General features: G+C 51.4%; 1 protein-coding gene across 1 annotated transcript in view; it reads right to left on the bottom strand.

Annotated features, from left to right (window-relative positions):
• OTOF (otoferlin) overlaps positions 1-20,843 on the bottom strand; it is an 89,677-nt gene that overhangs the window by 19,972 nt on the left and 48,862 nt on the right. Inside the window, exons 7-17 of the mRNA XM_052647757.1 lie at positions 17,599-17,672; positions 15,994-16,120; positions 15,472-15,526; positions 9,565-9,696; positions 6,278-6,340; positions 5,770-5,854; positions 4,492-4,651; positions 3,516-3,702; positions 2,926-3,112; positions 1,019-1,242; positions 472-580 (exon numbers count right to left, since the gene is read on the bottom strand). Coding sequence (XP_052503717.1) covers positions 472-580; positions 1,019-1,242; positions 2,926-3,112; positions 3,516-3,702; positions 4,492-4,651; positions 5,770-5,854; positions 6,278-6,340; positions 9,565-9,696; positions 15,472-15,526; positions 15,994-16,120; positions 17,599-17,672 — 1,403 coding nt within the window. The remainder of the gene's footprint in view (positions 1-471; positions 581-1,018; positions 1,243-2,925; positions 3,113-3,515; positions 3,703-4,491; positions 4,652-5,769; positions 5,855-6,277; positions 6,341-9,564; positions 9,697-15,471; positions 15,527-15,993; positions 16,121-17,598; positions 17,673-20,843) is intronic.

Genomic DNA, 20,843 nt, shown 5'->3' with positions numbered 1-20,843 from the left:
CCCACCCTGCCCTCCAATCCAGGGGGTCTGTGGCTGGGAAAAGCAAGAGTCAGGGAATGGGACCTCTGCTGGGCTCTGTGTGAGCTCAGACACCATAGGACACTAGCCAGAGGATGGGGCCATGTCCCACACTCTGGCAGAGACCTCGCTGGGAGCCCTGATGACCACTGAGCTCAAGGTCCAGCCCCAGAGGACCCTGCAGGACTCTCCTCTCTAGTCCCATGGGGGCCTTGTTTCCTTCTGCAGAGAGGGTGTTTCCTTCTCATGTCCCTAACTTCACTGAGCCCTAAGGTTCACCCTGTGGGGTGTGTGTGCACTCATAATGTACAGTCACTGTGTGCTGTGTGGGCGCCTGAGCACACTCGAGGGAAGTGGCAAAGTCCCCCTCCCTCGAGGGCTGTGCAGCAGGCCCAGCAGTTACCACTCTGCAGTCCCTGGGCCCAAATACCCCTCTGTGAGCCCAGCTCTCACCTATGGTGACCTCAAAGGTGATGGGCTTGTCTCCGTTTTTCCGGTCGATCATTGAGGCCTCCAGAAAGGCTCCAAATAGAAAGAATTCTTCTATTTTCCCCGTGCAGCTCTGTGGGGAAGGTGGTTCAAGCCATCCTGAAAGCTTACCAGCACGTTGAGGCCAGGGCCAGGCCTCTTTCAGTCTCCAGACAGGCCCTTGGGGCTAGTGGTGGGGGACATCCCACCCAGGTGTGGAACTAGGAGGCCAGACACTGAAGGCCCAATTCCTTTGGCCCTCCAACCTGTCCCTGCAGGAAAGGCTGCTCTGTCCAGCACAAGGACAACCGTGGCTAGGAAAGGAGCAGAGATGGGCAGAGCGCAGGCACAGGCAGTGGGAGGGACGGAAGTCTTGCTGCTTCCTGGGGAGGGAGGCCTCACCCTGGGGTCTGGGTCCCTGAGGCAGGTAGGGTGGACACTGGCAGAGCCTAGGCCCAGGTTGCATTGGGTTAAAGGGTGCTGAGCAGGGTTGGGGGGCTCTGGAAGGGAGTGCAGCCCCCTGGGGCCTTACCTCGGAGATGGGTGTGGCCTGCTCCACCTGCACCTCAGTGGAGCTGGTGATCTCAGGGTTGGATGTGTCCAGGATCTCCACCGCCAGGCCCAGCATGAGGCGGGCACGGAAGGACACGCCCTCCCCCAGGCCCTCGTTCAGGTCCTGATGCTCGTCTAGCAGCGTGTAGTTGCGTGTGGAGCCGTACATGTTCACCCAGGCGGGGCCCAGTGTGGGCAGGAAGCCTGTGGGCAGGGGTGCAGGGGGTCAAGGGCTCACTCAGGTGGAGGGACCTGTTCTGGGGGCTCCTGGCCTGCACCTCCTGGTTGCTGAGCTGAAGACTCCACGTCTCGCTCAGGGAAATGTCTGAGGCAGCAGAGGGCCTGCAGCTGCGGGGCTCACAGAGGGCTGAGGGGCGAGCCGTGTCTGCTGTTTGTGGGCGGCTGTGGGGTGGCCCTGTCACTTCTGGGGCACTTCCGTGTGTTTGTTTATTCTCTGCAGGAGCTTGAGCTGGGGCTCCACATACACACATATCCATTTCTGTGGAGTGAAGTCATGGTCCCTGCTTCTAGTACCTGTTATAAGGTGGCCTACAATCGCCCTAGAGGACAAACCCACCTTCTTAGCTCCCCAGCAAGGCCTTCCAGCCCTTTGCTATCTGTGCAGACCTGCATTCCATTGGGGTGTCACTTGCTTCTGCACACCCCTCCTTTCCTCTCCAAAGGAGAGGTTCTCTGTCTCTGTCTCTCTGTCTCTACCTGTTAAACGCTCTTCCTCCATGAAGTGCCCCTCCCCCCAATTCCTCAGTTCAGTTCAGTCACTCAGTCATGTCCGACTCTTTGCGACCCCATGGCCTGCAGCACACCAGGCTTCCCTGTCCATCACCAACTGCCAGAGCTTGCTCAAACTCATATCCATTGAGTAGGTGATGCCATCCAACCATTTCATCCTCTGTCGTCCCCTTCTCCTCCTGCCCTCAATCCCTCCCAGCATCAGGGTCTTTTCCAACAAGTCAGTTCTTCGCATCAGGTGGCCAAAGTATTGGAGTTTCAGCTTCAGCATCAATCCTTCCAATGAATATTCAGGACTGATTTCCTTTAGGATGGACTGGTTGGATCTCTTTGCAGTCCAAGGGACTCTCAAGAGTCTTCTCAAACACCACAGTTCAAAAGCATCCATTCTTCAGCGCTCAGCTTTCTTTATAGTCCAACTCTCACATCCATACATGACTACTGGAAAAACTATAGCTTTGACTAGATGGACCTTTGCTGGCAAAGTAATGTCTCTGCTTTTTAATATGCTGTCTAGGTTTGTCTTAGCTTTTCTTCCAAGGAGCAAGCATCTTCTAATTTCATGGTTGTAGTCACCATCTGAAGTGATTTTGGAGCCCCCCAAAATAGTCTGTCACTGTTTCCATTGTTTCCCCATCCATTTGCCATGAAGTGATGGGGCCAGATGCCATGATCTTAGTTTCCTGAACAGGATGACATGGATGCAGTCCATGGAGTTGCAGAGTCAGACACGACTGGAGTGACTGAATGTGTGCACACACGCATGCACACACACACACACACACACCCATAATATGTATATGACTACTATTATTTTCATTTTACAGATGACAAAACAGGTACGAAGGTCATGAAACTTCTAGCTGTCAGAGTTGGAGTTCAAATCCAGGCAGCCTGGCACAGCGGGCCCAGGCAGCTCTGTGCAGACCTGACCATTAGTCTCTACCCTTCCCTGGAGGCAAGGGCTGCTGGTGAAGGCCAGCAGCACCTTTAAGTCCAAGGTGTGGGACAGAGCTGGTGATTGTGGCGGTGTGTGTGTGTGTGTGTGTGTGTGTGTGTGTGTGCATGTGTGTGGAGGGGTCTCCTTTACCCACTCCCTTTAGCCCCAAGTCCCACCTCCAGTCTCCAGCTGCTGACCTTTGTCTCCATCATTGGAAATCTTGCGCAGGTCAATGAAGTGGGTGCCGATGGCCACGTCATTGACCTTGTCCGAGTCCCGGATCTGCACCTTCATGCGCTTGCAGAGTGGGGGGAACAGGTCTGTGAAGACCACTTGCTCGTTCCACAGTGGCTCGTAGCTGCTTTTCTGCACTGAAGTCTTGCCCTGGTGGGAAGGAGAGAGTCAGGATTTGTATACCTGCCTGAGTGTGCACGTGTGTCTGTGTCTGTGTGTGTGTCTGTGTTACGAGTGTGCATGTGGGATGTGTGTGTGTGTACGTGTGTGTACTTATCTCCATCTTCTTCTCCACCCGTCTCTTTAGCCCTTCTCCCTCCCAGTGCCCCCCACCCTCAGTGCTTGGTGACTTGGGGGCCGGGGGGAATCCCTAAGGCCCAGCCTGGCCCCACCCCGGCCCCTCTGAGCTCTACTCCCTCATCTCTCTCTCCTCACTTCTCGAGGTGGCGCGCCAAGGTGACCAAAGGCCAGCCTCGTGGCTTCTGAGTTTGCCTCATGTTCACGCCCAGTCCCCTGCACCTCACCCCACTCCCAGCCTCCTGCACCCCAATACCTTCTGGCCGGCAAAGAGGACTTGCACATAGGGGTCGACCAGATCCTTGTTCTCGCCAGTGAAAGCTTTCTTCATGTTGGCCATGAGGCTCATGTTCATGCGGGGCAGCCCCTCAGCTCGGTAGATCTTCACGTAGAACCGGGCCCACTGGCGTTCAGGAGGCACCCCTTCGGGGAGCAGCAAGTTCCTGCCGGCATGAACAGCTAGGGCTGTGGTGGCCACAGCTGGCGAACTCCTGCCCCAACATCCCCATACCTCTGGGGCCCAGGACCACAGGTGAAGGACGGCTGAGAAGGTCCATAACAGAACTGAAGACACCAGAGTTTAGGGTACCTGCTCTCTTGTGGGATCCTGGGCAAGTCTCCCCATCCCTCTAAGCCTCAGTTTCCTCAGCTTTAAGATGGGAATAATAACATGCACCTCCTATGTATACGATAAGGCTCAAACAGATGAACATATATGAGTACTTCGTGTCGTATCTTTTGTCTTCTACTCAAAAACCTCACCAGTGGTCCCTCTCTCCCTCCCTGGCTCAAGGAAGGCATGATCCACTGGATCCTGGATTTTTCCCACTGAATGCAGACAAGGTTCCAGAATATTTCTGAAAAGCCCCTGGCAACTCCCTGGAATTGCTTCAGAAAACAAAATCCCTTTGCTCTCCTGGGTGTAGACTCAAGGCCTTGCATCCCTGGGAATCCACACTTTCCCCCCAACATTCTCATAGTTGGCAGCGTGGATGTCAAATGACTGTCACTCCTGACTATCCCCCAGTCCTTTCTGCCCCATGAGGAGAGTTCCCAGACACCGAGACTGGCCCTGGCCTCAGTCCTTCCAGGGAGAGCAGGGCCATCTGGGCGGGCGGATAAGGGAGATGGAAGGTGAGGTCTCTGGGCCAAGTCCACCCTGAGGGGCTCCCTTTGCAACCCAGGAAGAGTTGGGCCAGAACTTCTGGGGCAGGGCGGGGATGGGAGCTCACCCCTCAATGTCATCCTCATCCGTCTCATTGGCCTTGTGGGGAGTCTTAATGTTGTCGCCCTTGCCCACCACAGCGACATCGCACTTCACGTAGCCCTTCAGCCCCGCGGAGATGTCGTCAGGGTCGGACAGGATGGCCCACTTGTGGTGGAACTGGTGCTCTGCGGTGGCAAGAAGCAGAGGCTGCCCCGGCTGGCCCTACTCAGGGCTGCACCCACCCTTGGGACAGGCCATGGAGGCCAGGTCATCAGGTCCTGGGGCCCTGGGGCCACGGTTCTGCCTGCCTCAGGACCCGGGAGGCAGAGGTCCCCGCCGAATAAGGGTGGCTGAGGCAAGGTCCCAGCTCTGGCCATGCCCCCAGATGTGTGGTATGGCTTCAGATGGAGGAATCTCCTGATTGGTTTCTTGGCCTGCAGCCCTCCTGTCCCTAACCCTTTCAGTCAATCTCCACAAGGCTGCCAGACCAAGCCCTTAAAGAAGCCCTCCCTCTCTCACTCCCCATTTCAAACCCACCTGAGGCTCCCCAGCGCTTGGGGGAAAGACTGCCGACCTTAGCATCCCCTGAGGGGCCTCCTGATGCCGCTCTTCCTAGCCCCCAGTGTTCATCCTACCCTTCCCCTGTGCTCCTGCCAGGCACAACTGTTGACCCCTCTGAATAGTTCAGATTGCTGCGTCACACCCCCAAGGCTCTGTGGCTGCTGTACTTTTATCTTGGATGCACCCATCCCTTCTGTTCCGTGTCCCAACCCTCTGGCTCCCTATTTAAACTTCTAATCATTTTGCTGGTGTGTCTGCTCTTCCATGCAGCCTTCCCTGACTTCCTCAGAAGAGCTGATCCTGGCCCCTTTCCATATGTACATCTCCTACTTCCTGTGACTATCTTCTTACTGTCTGTCTCCAATCGCAGACCGAAAGCCTCCTAGAGACAGAGACAAGTAGTGTCACCCTAATGCTCCTAGGACCCAGGACAGGGTGGAGGAAAGACCAGATGTCAGAGGAGGAGCCTAATCTCGGATGGGTCCTCCCCTTCAGGTTGACTGCGAGCACAGCCTGTACAAAGGGCACATTGTCCTCTGATTTTGTGTGGGCCCTGGAATCTCCCGGACTCAGAACTTTCCTCTTCCCCCTACTCCTCTTTCAATTTCAACTACAGTTCACACCTGTCCCCAGCAAGGCTCTGTCCCCATTTGCTTCTGTGAGATGTGTTAGGGGCTGCATGCGTGACCCGTGCTCCTGGAGCCGTGTGCACCAATACTGACCCAGCCACGCAGCCACTCACCCGGCTGGGAGTACACGGTTCCCACGTCCATTTTGAAGGACCCCACCAGGGTGCCACTGCGCAGCAGATTCTTGGAGTGAATCACCTTCCGGACAGAACCACCAGCCATTGATCAGGCAGGATGGGGCTGAGGCCGTGGGGCAGGGAAGGGCTGACTGATAGAGGGCCCCCCCAACTCTTTCTGGGGAAGTGAGTTTCAGGTTAAGCAAGAGGGTGTCTGGCAGGGCAGGGGTATCTCTCTGAGGCTTAGCATCAGCCCCTTCTGCCTCGCCAGTGTTTTGCTGGCTGCCAGGTACAGGTGAGCAGGTTGTACACTGCACAGAACGATGTGGCTAATGGGGTGACAGGGGCCCAACTCCAGCCTGTGCCCTGCTTGGCTGGCTGTGCATCTTTTTATGGCTGTGCCTTCTTATGGCTGGCCTGCCCAGAGAGGGAGCCCTTTTCAAGGCTGCACTAAAGTACAGTTTGAGCTAAGAGCCCCACCTGCTGGGCACTGCTCCCCACTCACCGAGATCTTGATGATCTTGTCGAACATGACGTCAGGAGAGACGTGGAAGTCAAAGACGAAGTACTAGAGGGGGAAAGACCCAGGCCTGCTGTCACTCGGCAGGCTGAGGCTCAGTGCCAGGCCCCTCTGTCCTGGCATTGCCGTCTGCACTGGCCCAAGCCCCCTGAGCCCCGAAGTTTGGATAAGTAGGAGGGACAACCACTAGTTCCCCTGACCACAGCTCTCAGGGGCAGTGCGGAGTCATGCGGCCCTGAGCAACTCATCGTTCTGAACCTTAGCATCCTGAGCTGTCAAATGGACGTAATGACACCCCCCCACGTAGAGTCTCATTATGAGGTTTGATGAGATACATATAAGATACTGTAAGATACACTGTAATTGTGTAGGTCCCATAGATATCACCATTAAACCACAAGGCTGCCTAGAAGATGCACCCCAAGTTTGGAGGAGTTAAAATGTAAAGTAAGCTGACACTTAGAACTGAGAGCTGATGAACTTAATCTGCTATAAACACAAATGCTGTGGGCATGATCGGTCCTCTCCAGCTGGGAGCTGCCACTCATGGTTGCTGTGCCTGTCCACATCTCCTGGCCTCGGGTGCAAGCCCTGGGGACAAAAGTGTGGGCAGTGAGCAGAGGGCCTGCTGCTTTGGTGAACTCGTGGGCAGGGAGATGGAAGAAATGTTGAAGTGCTTGGAGTAAATGAGGAGAATCTGTTCTGGTTGCTGGGGGCTCACACTAGATCACTGTGGGTAAAAGTGTAGTTTTAGAGGCACAAAGCTTGAGCTTTCACTGTTGGGCCAATTGCTTCCTTTTCCGAATCTCAGTTTATACCTCTGTGATGGGGGGGATAATGAACCAGGGCCTCCAAGTGGAACTGCTCTGGGACAGTGGTCTTGTCATTGCTGGGAGGTGTGATTGTCAACCTAAATATGATGACCTGGGTCAAGGAACTTCCCTGGGGATCCAGTGGCTAAGACTGTATGCTCCCAATGCAAGGGGCCTGGGTTTGATCACTGGTCAGGGAACTAGATCCCACATGCCACAACTAGAGATCCTGAGTGCTGCAACTAAGACTTGCTGTTTAGTTGCTAAGTGGTATCCGACTCTTTTGTGACCCTATGGACTGTAGTCTGCCAAGCTCCTCTGTCCATGGGATTCTCCAGGCAAGAATACTGGAGTGGGTTGCCATTTCCTTCTCCAAGAGATCTTCCTGACCCAGGGATTGAACCCATGTCTCCTGCATCTCCTGCATTGGCAGGTGGATTCTTTACCACTGCGCCACCTGGGAAGCCCCAGATATAAATACAGAGCTTGGAAAATGGTTTCTAGGCTGGAACTAGGTGGTGTCCTCTTTGCAGCTCCCATGTTGCCGGTCATGAGCCTGGCACAGAGCAGAGGACCAGTGTATCTCTGTTTCATCTTTTGGATAAATATCCACTTAGAAAATTGTTACCAAAGCCCTCCAAGTACAAGGCAGGCCCTGGAGTGGGCTACGGTGATGCAGGAGATCAGGAGCCTCCTGGGTTAGACATGAAGGACCAAATGCAATTCAGGGATGTTATTGTTAAAGAGAGGGGAATGCCCTGACCTCTGACCTAGAGAGTACAGGGAAGGACATTTGAGCTGGGCCCTGCAGAGTGAGTAGGAGTTTTCTGAGGAGCCACCAAGTGGGGAGATCAGTTCTGTTTCCTTGGAAGGAGGAGGCCACTTGAATGAAACATGAGGTGCATGGACCTGGTGCAAGGTGAGCTTTCCAGTCAGCCAGACAGGCCTCCACCACTATCATATAACTGTGGAAGGCCGTGGGGGCCCTGTCTCCATATCTGTTAGGGAAAAATAGACCTTATCTAGGCTGGAGGCTTTTCCAGTCGGGGATGTGTCCTGACCTAAGGTCAGAGATGTCGAGCCTGAGTTTCCTGACTCCTGGAAAGGATGTCACATGGGGCTGAGGGGGTCCTAAGCAGCAGTGTCCCCAGCCTGGGACCTGCGGGAAACCAGCTATGAGAGTGGGGCCTCTCTCTGATTGCTTAGGAGATTTCAGTCAGGCCCTAGCTTCAGCCTGGGTCTCTGTGAAGGGCAGAGACAGGCCTGGGTTTTACTCCTGCAGGTGCCCCGCTGGGGCCTCCCAGTTTCCAGAGAGATGCCCCACCTCTGAGAAGCAGACCCTTAACACACCCAGGATGGACACTGAGATGCGGGATGCCCATGCCTCACTAGGGCCAGCCTGGCACAGCTCACTGCCTGGAGCCGCTGAGAAGCAGCCTGGAGGCCTCTCCCGGAAAGGGAGGGCCAGAGTGGCCAGCTCAGTGACTTAGGCTGGTGTGTGCTCAGGTATCTGAGGGGCATGCTTCACCACAGCTGATTAAGATGGGCCCCTCCCGGGAGCCCAGACTCAGAGGCTGTGTCCGGCAGGGTGGGGTGGCCATCTGAGATGGCAGACAGAGCGCAGTGGATGGAGGCAGGACAGTCTGGGCCCTGCTCTGTCTATAATACTCTCTGTGATCTCAGCCCTTTTCATAGTGTGGCCTCAGTCCCCTCTGTAAGGTGGAGAGACTAAACTAGAAGGTCTCTGAGATTCTGTAACCTCAGTGCAGCCTCAGACAGCTGCAACGAACAGCAATGGGGACCAGGCCTTTCCCCTCCCACTCCCTAAGCGTCATGGCCAGTGGTCTGGAAGGACCTCGCAGAGATTCAGGCACCCAGGATGGCAGCTGAGCAGCAAGCGTGCACACGCAGAACTTGACTCTGGCACTTGGCACCTGGGCCAAGTCTTTCTCCAGGAGCCTCAATGTCCCTTGAATAAAACGGGATTGATGGTGACAACTTCTAAGAGCGTGAGAGTCAGAAGAGATGATGAACCTAAAGCATTTAGAAGAGTGCCCCGCACACAACAAGCTCTCACTAATGGTTCTAGTGCTCCCATGGCCCAGGGCTGGAAGGGGGCTGCCCTGCCCCAGGGCTCTGGCTGGGGAAAGAGCTGGGACCAGGCCTCACAGGGTGTGAGGTTCACTCCCCGGCACTGGTGGGAGCAGCGCAGGGAGGACAGGGGCCGGGTTCCTTTCACAGGGTGGACCCTGGCCAGACCAGGGTCAGGCTGGGTCTGGACTGGAGGGTCAGAGGGCATGGCACTCAGCATGCTGGGGGTTGTAACAGGTCCCAAGGTCACCCGGCTGGTAGCCCTTTGTGACTCTTGAGTCCCAGCTTCTCCTATTGGCCCGGTGGGGCCGGGGCCCAGGCTCTGCCACAGTTTGGAGGACTCTTCCCTACCCTGGGCCCAGGGCTGACCTCATTATAGTAGGGGCAGTTAGTGGACTCCTTCATGGAGGTGTACTTCTTGTCATCGCCCACCTCCACACACACCACGGGGTCCATGTTCAAGCCCACCAGCTGCCGAGCCTCAATGACTGTGACACTGACCTGTGGGCAGGAAAGGGGAAACGAGAAGGTAAGCCCGTGAACTTGGAGCGGGTTTTGCAGGAGTCAGAGCCTTGTTGGTACCAGTCTGAGCACTACTGAATCTGCTGGTGATCCTGGGTCGTTCCCCCACCAAGCCTCAGTGCCCTCATTTATAAAGAAGGAAGTGAACTGGATCACCTCCAAGTAGGTGTGCCCCAGAATTACCAGGGGGAGGGAGAGGGGAAGGAGGCGGGGGTAGGGTGGTGGTTAAAGACCCCGGGGCCCCCACACCACACTCCAGACCAACCCAACCCAGTCTTGGAAGGGGATGGAGGAGTGCCGTCCAGCATCTGTATTTTTAAAGCTCCCAGATGATTCCAAGAGTTTTCACTGGCATCAGTGGTCCTGCTGCACAGAGGGCTGCAAACCCACTCCCACCCCCCGAGATTTTGTGCACTCAAGAATTAAGCTTTCTAAGTCTCCATTAACATGCATTTAGTTTTCTACTCCAGCACTTTTCATTTGAGTCCTGCAAGCCTCTGATATCTCTTTTTTTATTTCTGGAATTTGGCCCCTTTCCATATTCCTGGTTTCCCTTCTTTTAATTTCTTTGAGTGCCCAGTAAGGCTTTGATGCCCAGCTGGAGCACATTTTTTTTTGGTCTTGATACTTGTATGTTGTGTGCAGTCTGTATTTTTTCAGTAGTGTCCATCTGTCTGGAATCAAACTTCTACACTAGGAAGTAATTTTTCGGTTCATCCATTCGACAAATATTTGCATATACCAGAGAGAGAGACGTGTGTGTATGTATGCATGTTTGCGTAGTTTTCCTGAACTCTCATTTTAAGCCATCAGTTGTTGCTTGAATCTGGAGGTGTCAAGCCCCACTAGGGTGGCCATGATAAACAGGAAGACTGGGGGGTTCCTAAAATGACAATGAGCCTCAGTTTTCTCAGCTGTAAGTGGAGACACTGCCTATCCATAAATTTGCCTGAGGTTTAAATGAGATAATGTGCATTGAAGTTCTTTGTAAACTGTAGAAAGTCTGGAAGCTGTGAGCTCTTGTTATAAATGGCTTCTCAATAGAATTTACCTTTGGTTAATTGGTTGGGTCCCAGGCAGGTAGGGTCGTGTGTGCCGCTTAATTCTCTGGAACTTGCACTTTAACAAAATAGCCTATGCTGACCTAGTATTAGCATTTCCCTCAGCACTCTTCTAATGAAACCGTATGAGTTGCTTTTTATGCTCCTCATCTTGGAAAGTTGGTATTTTAATTGCTGTGCTTTGATGCAACTGCTAAATACGATTTTTACTCAAGAGAATTATTTTTCCTTCTCATGAAAAAGAATAGCCTTGAAAATTATCTTCCACTGCGTCCATCAAAGTCTTATAAATATTCTGAAGGCCAAGAAAAATCTACGCATTAAAACTAATGATGTTAAAAAAAATAGAAACCCTGATGACAACGAGAACGTTGCCAAGCAAGTATACAGAACTAGAAACTGAATATTTACTAATTGAAGTAACACTTGAACTATGAAAGCAAGCATTTCTATGTGAACTTGAGGTTCTAAAGGGAATGGAGCTGAGACTATGGAGCTCTGAAGGAGTGTACCATTTCTTCAGGGAGCTAAAAGCAATATAGAGCCCCTCTGAGAAGTTTACTTCTCAGAGAAGAAAATAAACAGACACTAGAAGTCCTTCCAGAGCATTCTTTGCATAGTAGTTTATAGAGTTTTAAACTCTGTGAAACTTTTTTTTACCAAAGAGTGTTTTTTTTTAAAATTTCTTTTTTTCCCCACAACTAACCAATCCCCTCTCCTCTACAAAAAGATGAAAAGCAAATATTTTCAAGACTAGGAAGTAGACACACACAGTGTTGGCATAATAAGGTACTAAAGAGATGCCATCAGGAGATTGATCCTCGTAATGTGAGAATTTGATTGGCTTCTCTGTTTTTCATCCAGAGACCCAGCCATAATGATAGCCTTTTTGCCCCCAGTCCTCTTCAGGAGCAGAGGACTCCTGTCTTTCCATGATGGAAGAGGAGGAGGCAAATGCAGCCACAAAAGGACCAACAGACCAGCTAACCAGGGAAACTCTTGGTGACTGGCTATTACATCTTCTTCTCCCAAGATAAAGGACACAATCCCCAGGTGGCTTCATGCAAGTCATCCCCAGGAACAATGCTGAGTGTAAACCTGTACACTCGTGTATTCTTGGGAGAAGCCATGGTGCTCTCTGACCTGCTCCTGAGGGATCAGATAGGGCTGCAAGAACATGGGTGGGAGCCTGAGCTGAGATTAGCGCTGCTTCCTCTACCTTCTCTTGTCTCCTGGTGACAGGGATGTGATATGTTCAGTTGCGCATTTTGAGAAGACCATTCCAGTGGTGGTGTAGAGGATGGTGTGGAGGAGGCAATATGAGGACAGGGAGACCAGAGAGGAAGTGGGAGCCACATTGCACTTGAGCTGGGGAGATGACATGGGGATGAAAACTGGAGAGATGTTTAGAGGTGACAATGTATATGATCCTGGTGCCAGGAAGAGAGGGTACAGCTCAAGACTCCATGACCCACCAAGAACATGTCTGCCAAGTGCCACGCTTTGCCCACTCTGATGGGCAAACTGCATATTCCCAGGGAGGAAGCTGTGGCTTCTCGCTTTTGAGATGTCGATAATCAGGAAAGGGTTTACATATAACATGCATTCTAAAGAGCAGAGACATTACTTTGCCAACAAAGGTCCACCTAGTCAAGGCTATGATTTTTCCAGTAGTCACGTGTGGATGTGAGAGTTGGACTATAAAGAAAGCTGAGCACCGAAGAATTGATGCTTTTGAACTGTGGTGTTGGAGAAGACTCTTGAGAGTCCCTTGGACAGCAAGGAGATCCAACCAGTCCATCCTAAAGGAGATCAGTCCTGGGTGTTCATTGGAAGGACTGATGATAAAGCTGAAACTCTAATACATTGGCCACCTAATGCAAAGAGTTGACTCATTGGAAAAGACCCTGATGCTGGGAGGGATTGAGGGCAGGAGGAGAAGGGGACGACAGAGGATGAGATGGTTGGATGGCATCACTGACCCAATGGACATGAGTTTGTGTGAACTCCGGGAGTTGGTGATGGACAGGGAGGCCTGGCATGCTGCACTCCATGGGGTCACAAAGAGTCGGACACGACTGAGCGACTGAACTGAACTGAACTGAAACAGAAGAAACAAAGGGCCTTGGGACCCAGTTTCAGAGCTACCCAAGCTTTAGGATGGTTCTCGGCCCTGAGGATCCTTTCTGGATCTGAGTTCAGCTAAGTCCTTCTGCCTGAGGTCTTTCTAATTCGGCAAAGCCAAGCTCTCCAAGAGAGTAGTCTTTCCGATAGATTTTCTTGCTTTATACATTGCACTCATTGAAAGCAAGAATAATCCCACATTTTCACCCTCACAGCTCTCTCTCCAAGTATGTTAACAACTACAGTTGAGATGTGAACCAACCTGTCAGGGAATGCTGTGTTACCAGGTTAAACATGAATAGAACTGCTTTGTTCAGTTTGGGATGTTTACAAAGTCTTCGGAGGCAGACTGTCTGGTCCACTTAATTAAAGTCTCTGGCAGGAAGCAGTTTGAGAGAGCTTTTGAAAACATACAGTAGGCAGTAAAGATGAACAGAGACCAGAGGGAGGGATGGTCCTCAATTATTTGTTCTGGCGATGGGCTAGGACACCCGCAGGATTGACCCTTGTTTCTAGCTTTGAATAACTGCGTAACCTGGGGCAAGCTCCTTATCTACCCTGGGCCTCAGTTTCTCACCTATGAAATACAGTAATACCGATGTTTGGGTGGTTGTTAAAATTTTATTAACTTAAACAGTTAAAGTCACACTAATAACAATGGCACCATTTTCGTGCCCTTATGTGGCAGACTGGCGACACTGTGGAGGCAACAGTATCTGACTATGAGGGTCTTTGTTCTTTGGAATTTTTTCTCTTCTCAGCTCGGAGCATAGCCCCAAGCCCAGTGTCCTGGAAAAGCCCTCAGAAGTGTTAGAGTGTTCTGTGCCTGGGTTTTGGCAGAGAGGTGAGGAGATGACTTTCCCAAATGTCCTAGGAGCTCAGTGGTGTGACGCTGTCTGAAACCACGGTGGCAGGTCTGCTTGACATGGCCCAGGGTGAATCTCCAAGCCCCTGGGAAGACGGTCACCAACTGGATGAAAGCAAACCCAAGCAAGGATTCAGGGAGACAAGGTGTGTCCTTGAGGATATATGACCAGATGTACTTGCTACAGAGAAAGGTGGTGTCTCATCCTAAATATCCTCTCCTGAGTGAGGTGAGGTCAGCTGCCCTTAAAGAAGGTGCATGAGGCCTGGGAAGTCAAAGATCAAACCCTGACACAGGAAAAGGTGTTCTGATTCTGGGGCCGGGCACTGGACCTAGGCAGGAAGGGCAAAGGCTTTCAGGTGGGGTCTGCTGAAGGCTCTAACTCCCCTGACCAGCCAGCATTCTCACTCAATTCTAGGAATGCCCAGCAGCCTTTCACAGCAGCTGGGTCTTGTTAGCCCCTAAGGAGGGGTCCAGAGGAATGTATGGTCCTTGGACCCTTCTCTTTTACAGTTTATCAATAAGTACTAGGTGATTCTGGTTTTTACATTAGCCTTTTGTGAGTTATGTTAGTGTAACTCAGTCTCTCAGGCTTCAATCAGCTCTGGGAGAAGAGACAAAATTGAAGGTCTGGCCCTGCAAAGCTGCAGATGAGGCCTGGAGCTGGGAGGGCTGCACTAGGGCCCTCTGCCCATGTGGCACTCTCCCCGTAGCTCCCAGCCATGCTCCATCCCACTTGCACTGGTGGCCACATTAGCAATCTCACAGCTGCAAATCTCTCCTGATCTCAGCCATTTGGTCTCCAGTTTTAGAAACATACAAATAAAAAAATTAAGTGTTAATTTCAGAAAATAAGGAGACGTAAAAAGAACCACCCCCCCCCCCCCATTCTCAGCATCTATAGATAGCCAGGATTGACATTATTTCTGGTATCAAAATAATACAAAGCAATAATTTAGAAAAAATCACACCAAATAATCTATATTTCTTTAGAGGCCCTCATTTTAAATGTTTTTGTGAAGTTATTTGGTCTGTCTATGTTTTTTCTAAGTCCCTCTCACTTTATAAAGTCTATTACAAAATCCTAAGAGAGCTTTGACCAACATAAGCAGAGTTCACACCCTCCTTTTTGGGTCTGTATCCTTCTACTTATGACACTGTGTCCTTTTTGGGTCTCTATCTCTCTACTTATGACACTAGGACAATAGTGCTTGAACAGTAAGGAGATCAAATCAGTAAATCCTAAAGGAAATCAACCTTGAATATTCATTGGAAGGGCTGATGCTGAAGCTGAAGCTCTAATACTTTGGCCACATGATGTGAAGAGCGGACTCATTGGAAAAGACCCTGATGCTGGGAAAGATCAAAGGCAAAAGGAGAAGAGGGGGACAGAGGATGAGATGGTTAGGCAGCATCATCGACTCAGTGGACATGAGTTTGAGCAAACTCCAGGAGACAGTGAAGGACAGGGAAGCCTGGTGTGCTGCAGTTCGTAGGGTTGCACAGAGTCCAACATGACTTAGCGACTGAACAACAACAATCAGTGCTTCCCAGGAACAAGCTTAACTTGGTAATTTATATTCAGCTTGTGGTTCTCTATGACCCCCCATATCCATGCCTCCACAGAGTCTAAAACACTCATCTGGCAAGAACCACCTGCGAGAGAGTCAGAAAGACATGAGGACTCTTGCTGCCCCCGCGTACCTGGTAGTCCATGGGCCGCCCGGCACTTGGCTCCATCTTGATGTCTGGCTTAGACCTGAGAAGGAGAATGTACTGTCAGGCTGCGTGTAAGGGGACTGGTTGCAGGGGAGGGGGGCACTGGCAGCGGTTAGACCTCGGAGAAGGGCGGAAGGACAGAGTCATGATTGTCCAACACTCCAGGACTGCCAAACAGAAAGGGGATTCATGGTTCTCAGAGGCTGTAATAGGGAGAACTAACCAATGGCGGAAGTAAAAGGAGGCAGGTCATTAGGTCAACAGATTCAAGTGTTGGGCAGCCCTGTGATTTCCCTTTGCCCAGAGGTATTCAATGACCTGGGAACAGCCCCCTGCCTCTGCAGGGAGGGAGGTGAGGGAGATATCCAGGAAAAGAATAAAGGGGCAAAGTTAGGAAGGAGCTGTCCATGGGCTCTGATTCTTCTCCACCTCAATTCCAAACACAGCAAGCTAGGCCTGCCTGACCTGGTGAAGCCAACCAGGGTTGCGAGGCTCCTGCCCACTTACCGCTTGTTGGAGACGTTGGTGGTGAGGGCTGTGACAGATGCTAGCGACACGGAGTCAGGGTCCAGCCCATCCCCCAGCCGAATGGCCAGGTGGTCAAGGTCCTCCATCTCCAGCACAGCTGGTTCATCTGGGGAAGAGGGAGGACTAGTTAGGTTGACTAGATGGTGGGCTAGTGATGGTATTTCCTCTTTTGCTTTGGCATCTAGGAAGCTAATAGTCAATTTCCAGGTTTACTTGGTGGCATTTACTTAGAATGTTATAGTCTGCATATCTGCAGTGCTTCTGACCTGATTTTGATCTTTAACAGATATTGTATCTGGCCTTGCCTTTTAATTTTAATTGAATATAACTCATCCCTGGAGAAGGAAATGGCAACCCACTCCAGTATTCTTGCCTGGGAAATCCCATAGAAGGAGGAGCCTGGAAGGCTACAATCCATGGGGTTGCAAGAGTCAGACATGACTAGTGACTAAACCACCACAACAATTCACTCCTGCAAGTACTGAATATCTTTTGTGGAAGAAGGTTAGGAATAAAGAATCCATACTTATGTATCTTCTATCAATGGCTACCATTTACTGAGTGGCTACTACATGTCAGGCACAATGCTAGGCACTTTATACACATATCTCTAGCCCTCATAATCTTCATAGTCATATCTTGCCAATATAGGTACTATTCTCACATCACAGATAAAGAAATTGAGACTCAGGAAGGAACTTATCTTTGTAAAATAGTTGAAGGACTTCAGAACCTAACCCTGTACTGATGTGTATTAATCCAATGAGATGAAGGAATGACGATTCTGAGAAGCTACCCAAGGATGATGGGTTTGAGTCTCAGCCAGCAGCTCTACCCTCTCCAATCTAGGAAGGAGAAAGGCACAGCTGGAATATACATGGGAACAAAAGATAAGGAGAGAGATTCTGGGACCAGTGGGCCACACGGGGGATGCTGGGAGAGAAGCCAGGAGCCCTGAGGATGGTGGACGTGTGATCCACAGACCTGGCTTAGAAAGCTACACACAGCTCCACTGTACTTCCATTTCTTCCCTTAAACAGGTGTCGTGTCCCCTCACCAGTGCCACAGGCCACTCCAGTCTTCCAGACCCACCCTGCTTCTCTCCCCCAAGGTGGTCCCTGCAGCCCCCTGAGAGGGAACTGGGTAAGTGTTGGGCAGAGAGTCCTGCCATGGAGCAGGCATTCTCAGGACTCTGATTTTCCCAAAGAAAAAGGGAATTGGCCAAATTATTTTCTTCCTTTTTTTTGTTATTCCCTCCTCTGATTAAAAATCCCTAGGCTTCTGTGCGAAGAATGGAAGCCAAGAGGGCAGGAGCCCACTAGACAGAGGTCTCTGCGCCTGCTGTTTTAGATCGGAGGAAATGTGGTACCCACCTCCAGCCCTCGGAGCGCCCCCTTCTGGACGACCACTCTTAGGACGGGGTTTCTCTGACAGCCAATGGGAGGCCAGGCCCCTCCCAGGTGGCTCCTCTGGCCAATAGCAGGAGAGCCCATGGGCCGCTGCCCGCGGAGAGGAGGGGTTTCGTCCCCGGCAGGTGCGGAGAGAGGGGTGAACTAGACCTTGGTCGGGGGCACGCATCCATACCTTGTCTTTGGGGTTCCTCCTTGTGAGGCCGGTTCTTGCCGAGCTTCATGGCGGAGAACACGCTCCTCCCGGCTCTGTGAGGGGGCAGCCAGAATGAGGTGGAGGGAGATGGACGTCAGGAGGAAGACGCAGACGACAGAAGAGCAAAACCCGAGAGAACTCGTAAGGGAAAGGAAAATCCCAGCCCCTTACCTACTGGTCCCGAGATATCCTGGGGGCCAAATTTCCCAAACTGGGAGCCCTGAAGGAGAACTAGGGCAGAGGAACCTCCCTCATATCTTCCTTCCCCATGCCTTCACACCATTAAGGAGCAGGTTGGGGACGGCGACCACAAGAAGGTGGCCTTCAGGTGGAAAAAACTGTTTCAGCTGAAGCCCGTCAGGGTCCTAATCCCAGCCCCCTCAGTTCAGTCTTAGAGCTCTGAGCTCCACCAGTGGGCGAGGCTCATCCTCTCCCACCGTGTGTGCCGTGCTTTGGCTGGACGGAAAGAAAGTCAGACAACGAGAGTCAAACATCAGAACAGAAGGGCAGAAACAGGACTCAGAGGGGCAGAGCTGATGAGCAGGTAGGAGGTGTGGTTGAAACTAGCTGCTTAGTTCTCAGACAGCCTTGGTACTCAAAGCCTGCCTTTGTATCCTTGGATTCTCCTTGGTCCCCAGTGAAAAGGAGATGGGCCCTTTCCTGTCCCCATCTTTGGTCCTGCTTTTACCCTTTTTGCCTGTCCTTTCTCACTCCAGGCACCCCCCCGCCAACCCCGCTCCCCGCCACCTTCTGCCAACCTCCAGGAATGTATGGCAGGCTCCATAGTTCCTACCTCTTCCTCTGTTGGTCTGGCCTTGTGACCCCAAGTGAAGGGCCTTGCAGTCAGGAGAGCTGAGGAAAGGGGGCAGGGGGTCCTTACTGTCTCTCCAGTGATGTCCCTGCAGCCAAGCTTGTGCTCCTAACTCCAGGAGGGACCAGGAGTAGGACCAGCAGGGGATAAAGTGCAGTATTCCATTACCCTGTCAATATTGCATGAGCTGGACACCTGACTCCCTGCACTTCCCATTCTCCCTCCTCCTGACTCTGCCCCTGTCAACCTGGGCCCCATCCCTAGGTGGGGCAGGGTGCAGACTCTAACCCTGAGCTCACCTATAGCAGAGCCCACCCATCTTTGGGTCAGGCATCTCCCAATTGAGGTTTGGCTATGGTTCCCCAAGAACTCCTGTTCTTTATGTTGGGTCATGTGAGATTCTGGAAAACCTTCTGTCCTTGTAGAGATGGCCTAGAGACTTCAAGCCCCTCTGGGGTTGGGGAGCCAATCTCATCCTCCAAACCTGGCCCTAATCTAGCTACAGGCCTTTTCTTTACTCTCTATATGCTCAGCCAGACATGGAGGAGTGTGTTAGGAGAGCAACTAAGAACTACTTCTTCATGTGGCACCAGTTCACAATTTAGGAAACACTGGCATCTTCATGGTTTCCTAAAAAGGCATGAGGCAGATGAAGGAAGGTTGGGGTAACATTGATCTCTTTGTATTTTACAGCATCTTGTTATCTGGGGGCCTATCAACAGGAGGAGAGGGAAAGAAGTCACTCTAAAAAAAGAAAACCAAAGCCTTTGGAATTATCTTTAAAAGTTTCTCCCCAGTAAGAGACAATATAACTTTCCTTGAGAAACTAATCTGGGCCAAAGACTTTTCCAGATGTTTGCTGATTTCATCTTCATGGCAGTCCTGGGAGTGACTGCAGTCCCAAGTGTCCTGGGAGGGCCATATGCTTCTCCTCTTTCAAACCACGAAAAACCTGAGGCTCAGAGAGTTGGGATGGAAGCTCCCATTTCCCAGGACGGCAGTACTTCCAACTGCATCCTTGATGCTGTAGGGTTGCACTTCTCTGGGGGTGTGAATCCCACATCCTGACCATTGGGAATGGTGGTAGAAAGTCTCCAAGAACCAGCACATCTTGCTGATGAGGAAAGATGTCATCTTGAAGAGTCCCAGGGACCATGTTTACAGAGTGGGGACTCATGGAAAAATAATCTAAGCATCAATATATTTTGGAGAGAGAAGGCTATAAATATTAAATCACCGGTGACCTAACACTGAACAGATCAATGTTCATCCTATGAACAGTCATAGGATGGTGAGAAAGGAACCGTCTTGCCTGGCTTACAATGCACCATCCTGTGAGATTTCTCCCTGCTTGGTGGCCTTCAGGGCAGGGGTGCCAGCTGTACTCCGACTCTGCAACAGGAAGTGAGCCTAGTGGGGCCCCGTCTCTGCTTCCTGTCTCAGTGTTTGGGTTTCCTTTCCTCCCAGCCTTGCTGCTCTCCTGGATAACCGAGAAGTGTCCTGGAGGGCCCTGTGCTGACCATGTACAATCACTTCTTGGCTGTGGCATCCTTAGAGTCTCCAGCCCCAGTCCATGTGTGACCTACATGCTGCCATCACACACAGTCTGCTCTAGCCACACAGTCCCCATCCCCTGACCCCCACCCCGGCCTTGATGTCCCCCAGGAAAGTGCTCTGAGATGGTAGGTCAAAGCCAGGTGTCAGGTCAGAGTAGGCCCTGCCTGGAGAAGCCAGCTACTCTGCATCCTGGGATGGGTGGGATCTACCCCTGTTGCCTGAGACCCAGAGGAAGTTTGGGTGGCAGGGAATTGTGGATTTCTGATGCTGATCCCAAGACCCATCCAAGTGGAAAAGGGCCTGAGGCTTCCCTTAGGCAGTTATGGCCCTTGAATTTGAAAGTCACTTTATTCCTTAAAACAAACATATTTGGAAGCAAACATTGAGACTTAAAAAAAAAAAAAATCTATACTTATTCAACCATTGTCTACCCGAAAGTGAAAGTGTTAGTTGATCAGTCGTGCCTAACTCTTTGCGACCCTATGGATTGGGGCCCTCCAGGCTCTTCTGTTCTTGGGATTCTCCAGGCAAGAATACTGGAGTGGGTTGCCATTTCCTTCTCCAGGGGATCTTCCTAACCTAGGGATCAAAGTTGGATCTCCTGCAAAGATTCTTAACCATCTGAGCCACCAGGGAAGCCTGACTATTATCTACTAGACCCTAGACTTTGCATAATTTTAACTATCTTAAGTGGATAAGCTCATTGATGGGACGCCTGTGTGTCTGGGAGTATCTCAAAATGGAGACATCCTGTAAAAAATGCATAATGTGTAGGATAAGTGTAATTCCCAGATCCTTACTGTAGGCTCTGGACCTATTTGTTTCTCTTAGACCTGCTTTTCATTCCTGTGAACTG

The sequence above is a fragment of the Budorcas taxicolor genome, chromosome 11 (genome assembly GCF_023091745.1).
Source record: "Budorcas taxicolor isolate Tak-1 chromosome 11, Takin1.1, whole genome shotgun sequence".
Classification (NCBI taxonomy): Eukaryota; Metazoa; Chordata; class Mammalia; order Artiodactyla; family Bovidae; genus Budorcas; species Budorcas taxicolor.
Note: the sequence above shows the minus strand (reverse complement) of the source record. Positions and strands in the feature narration are given on the sequence as shown.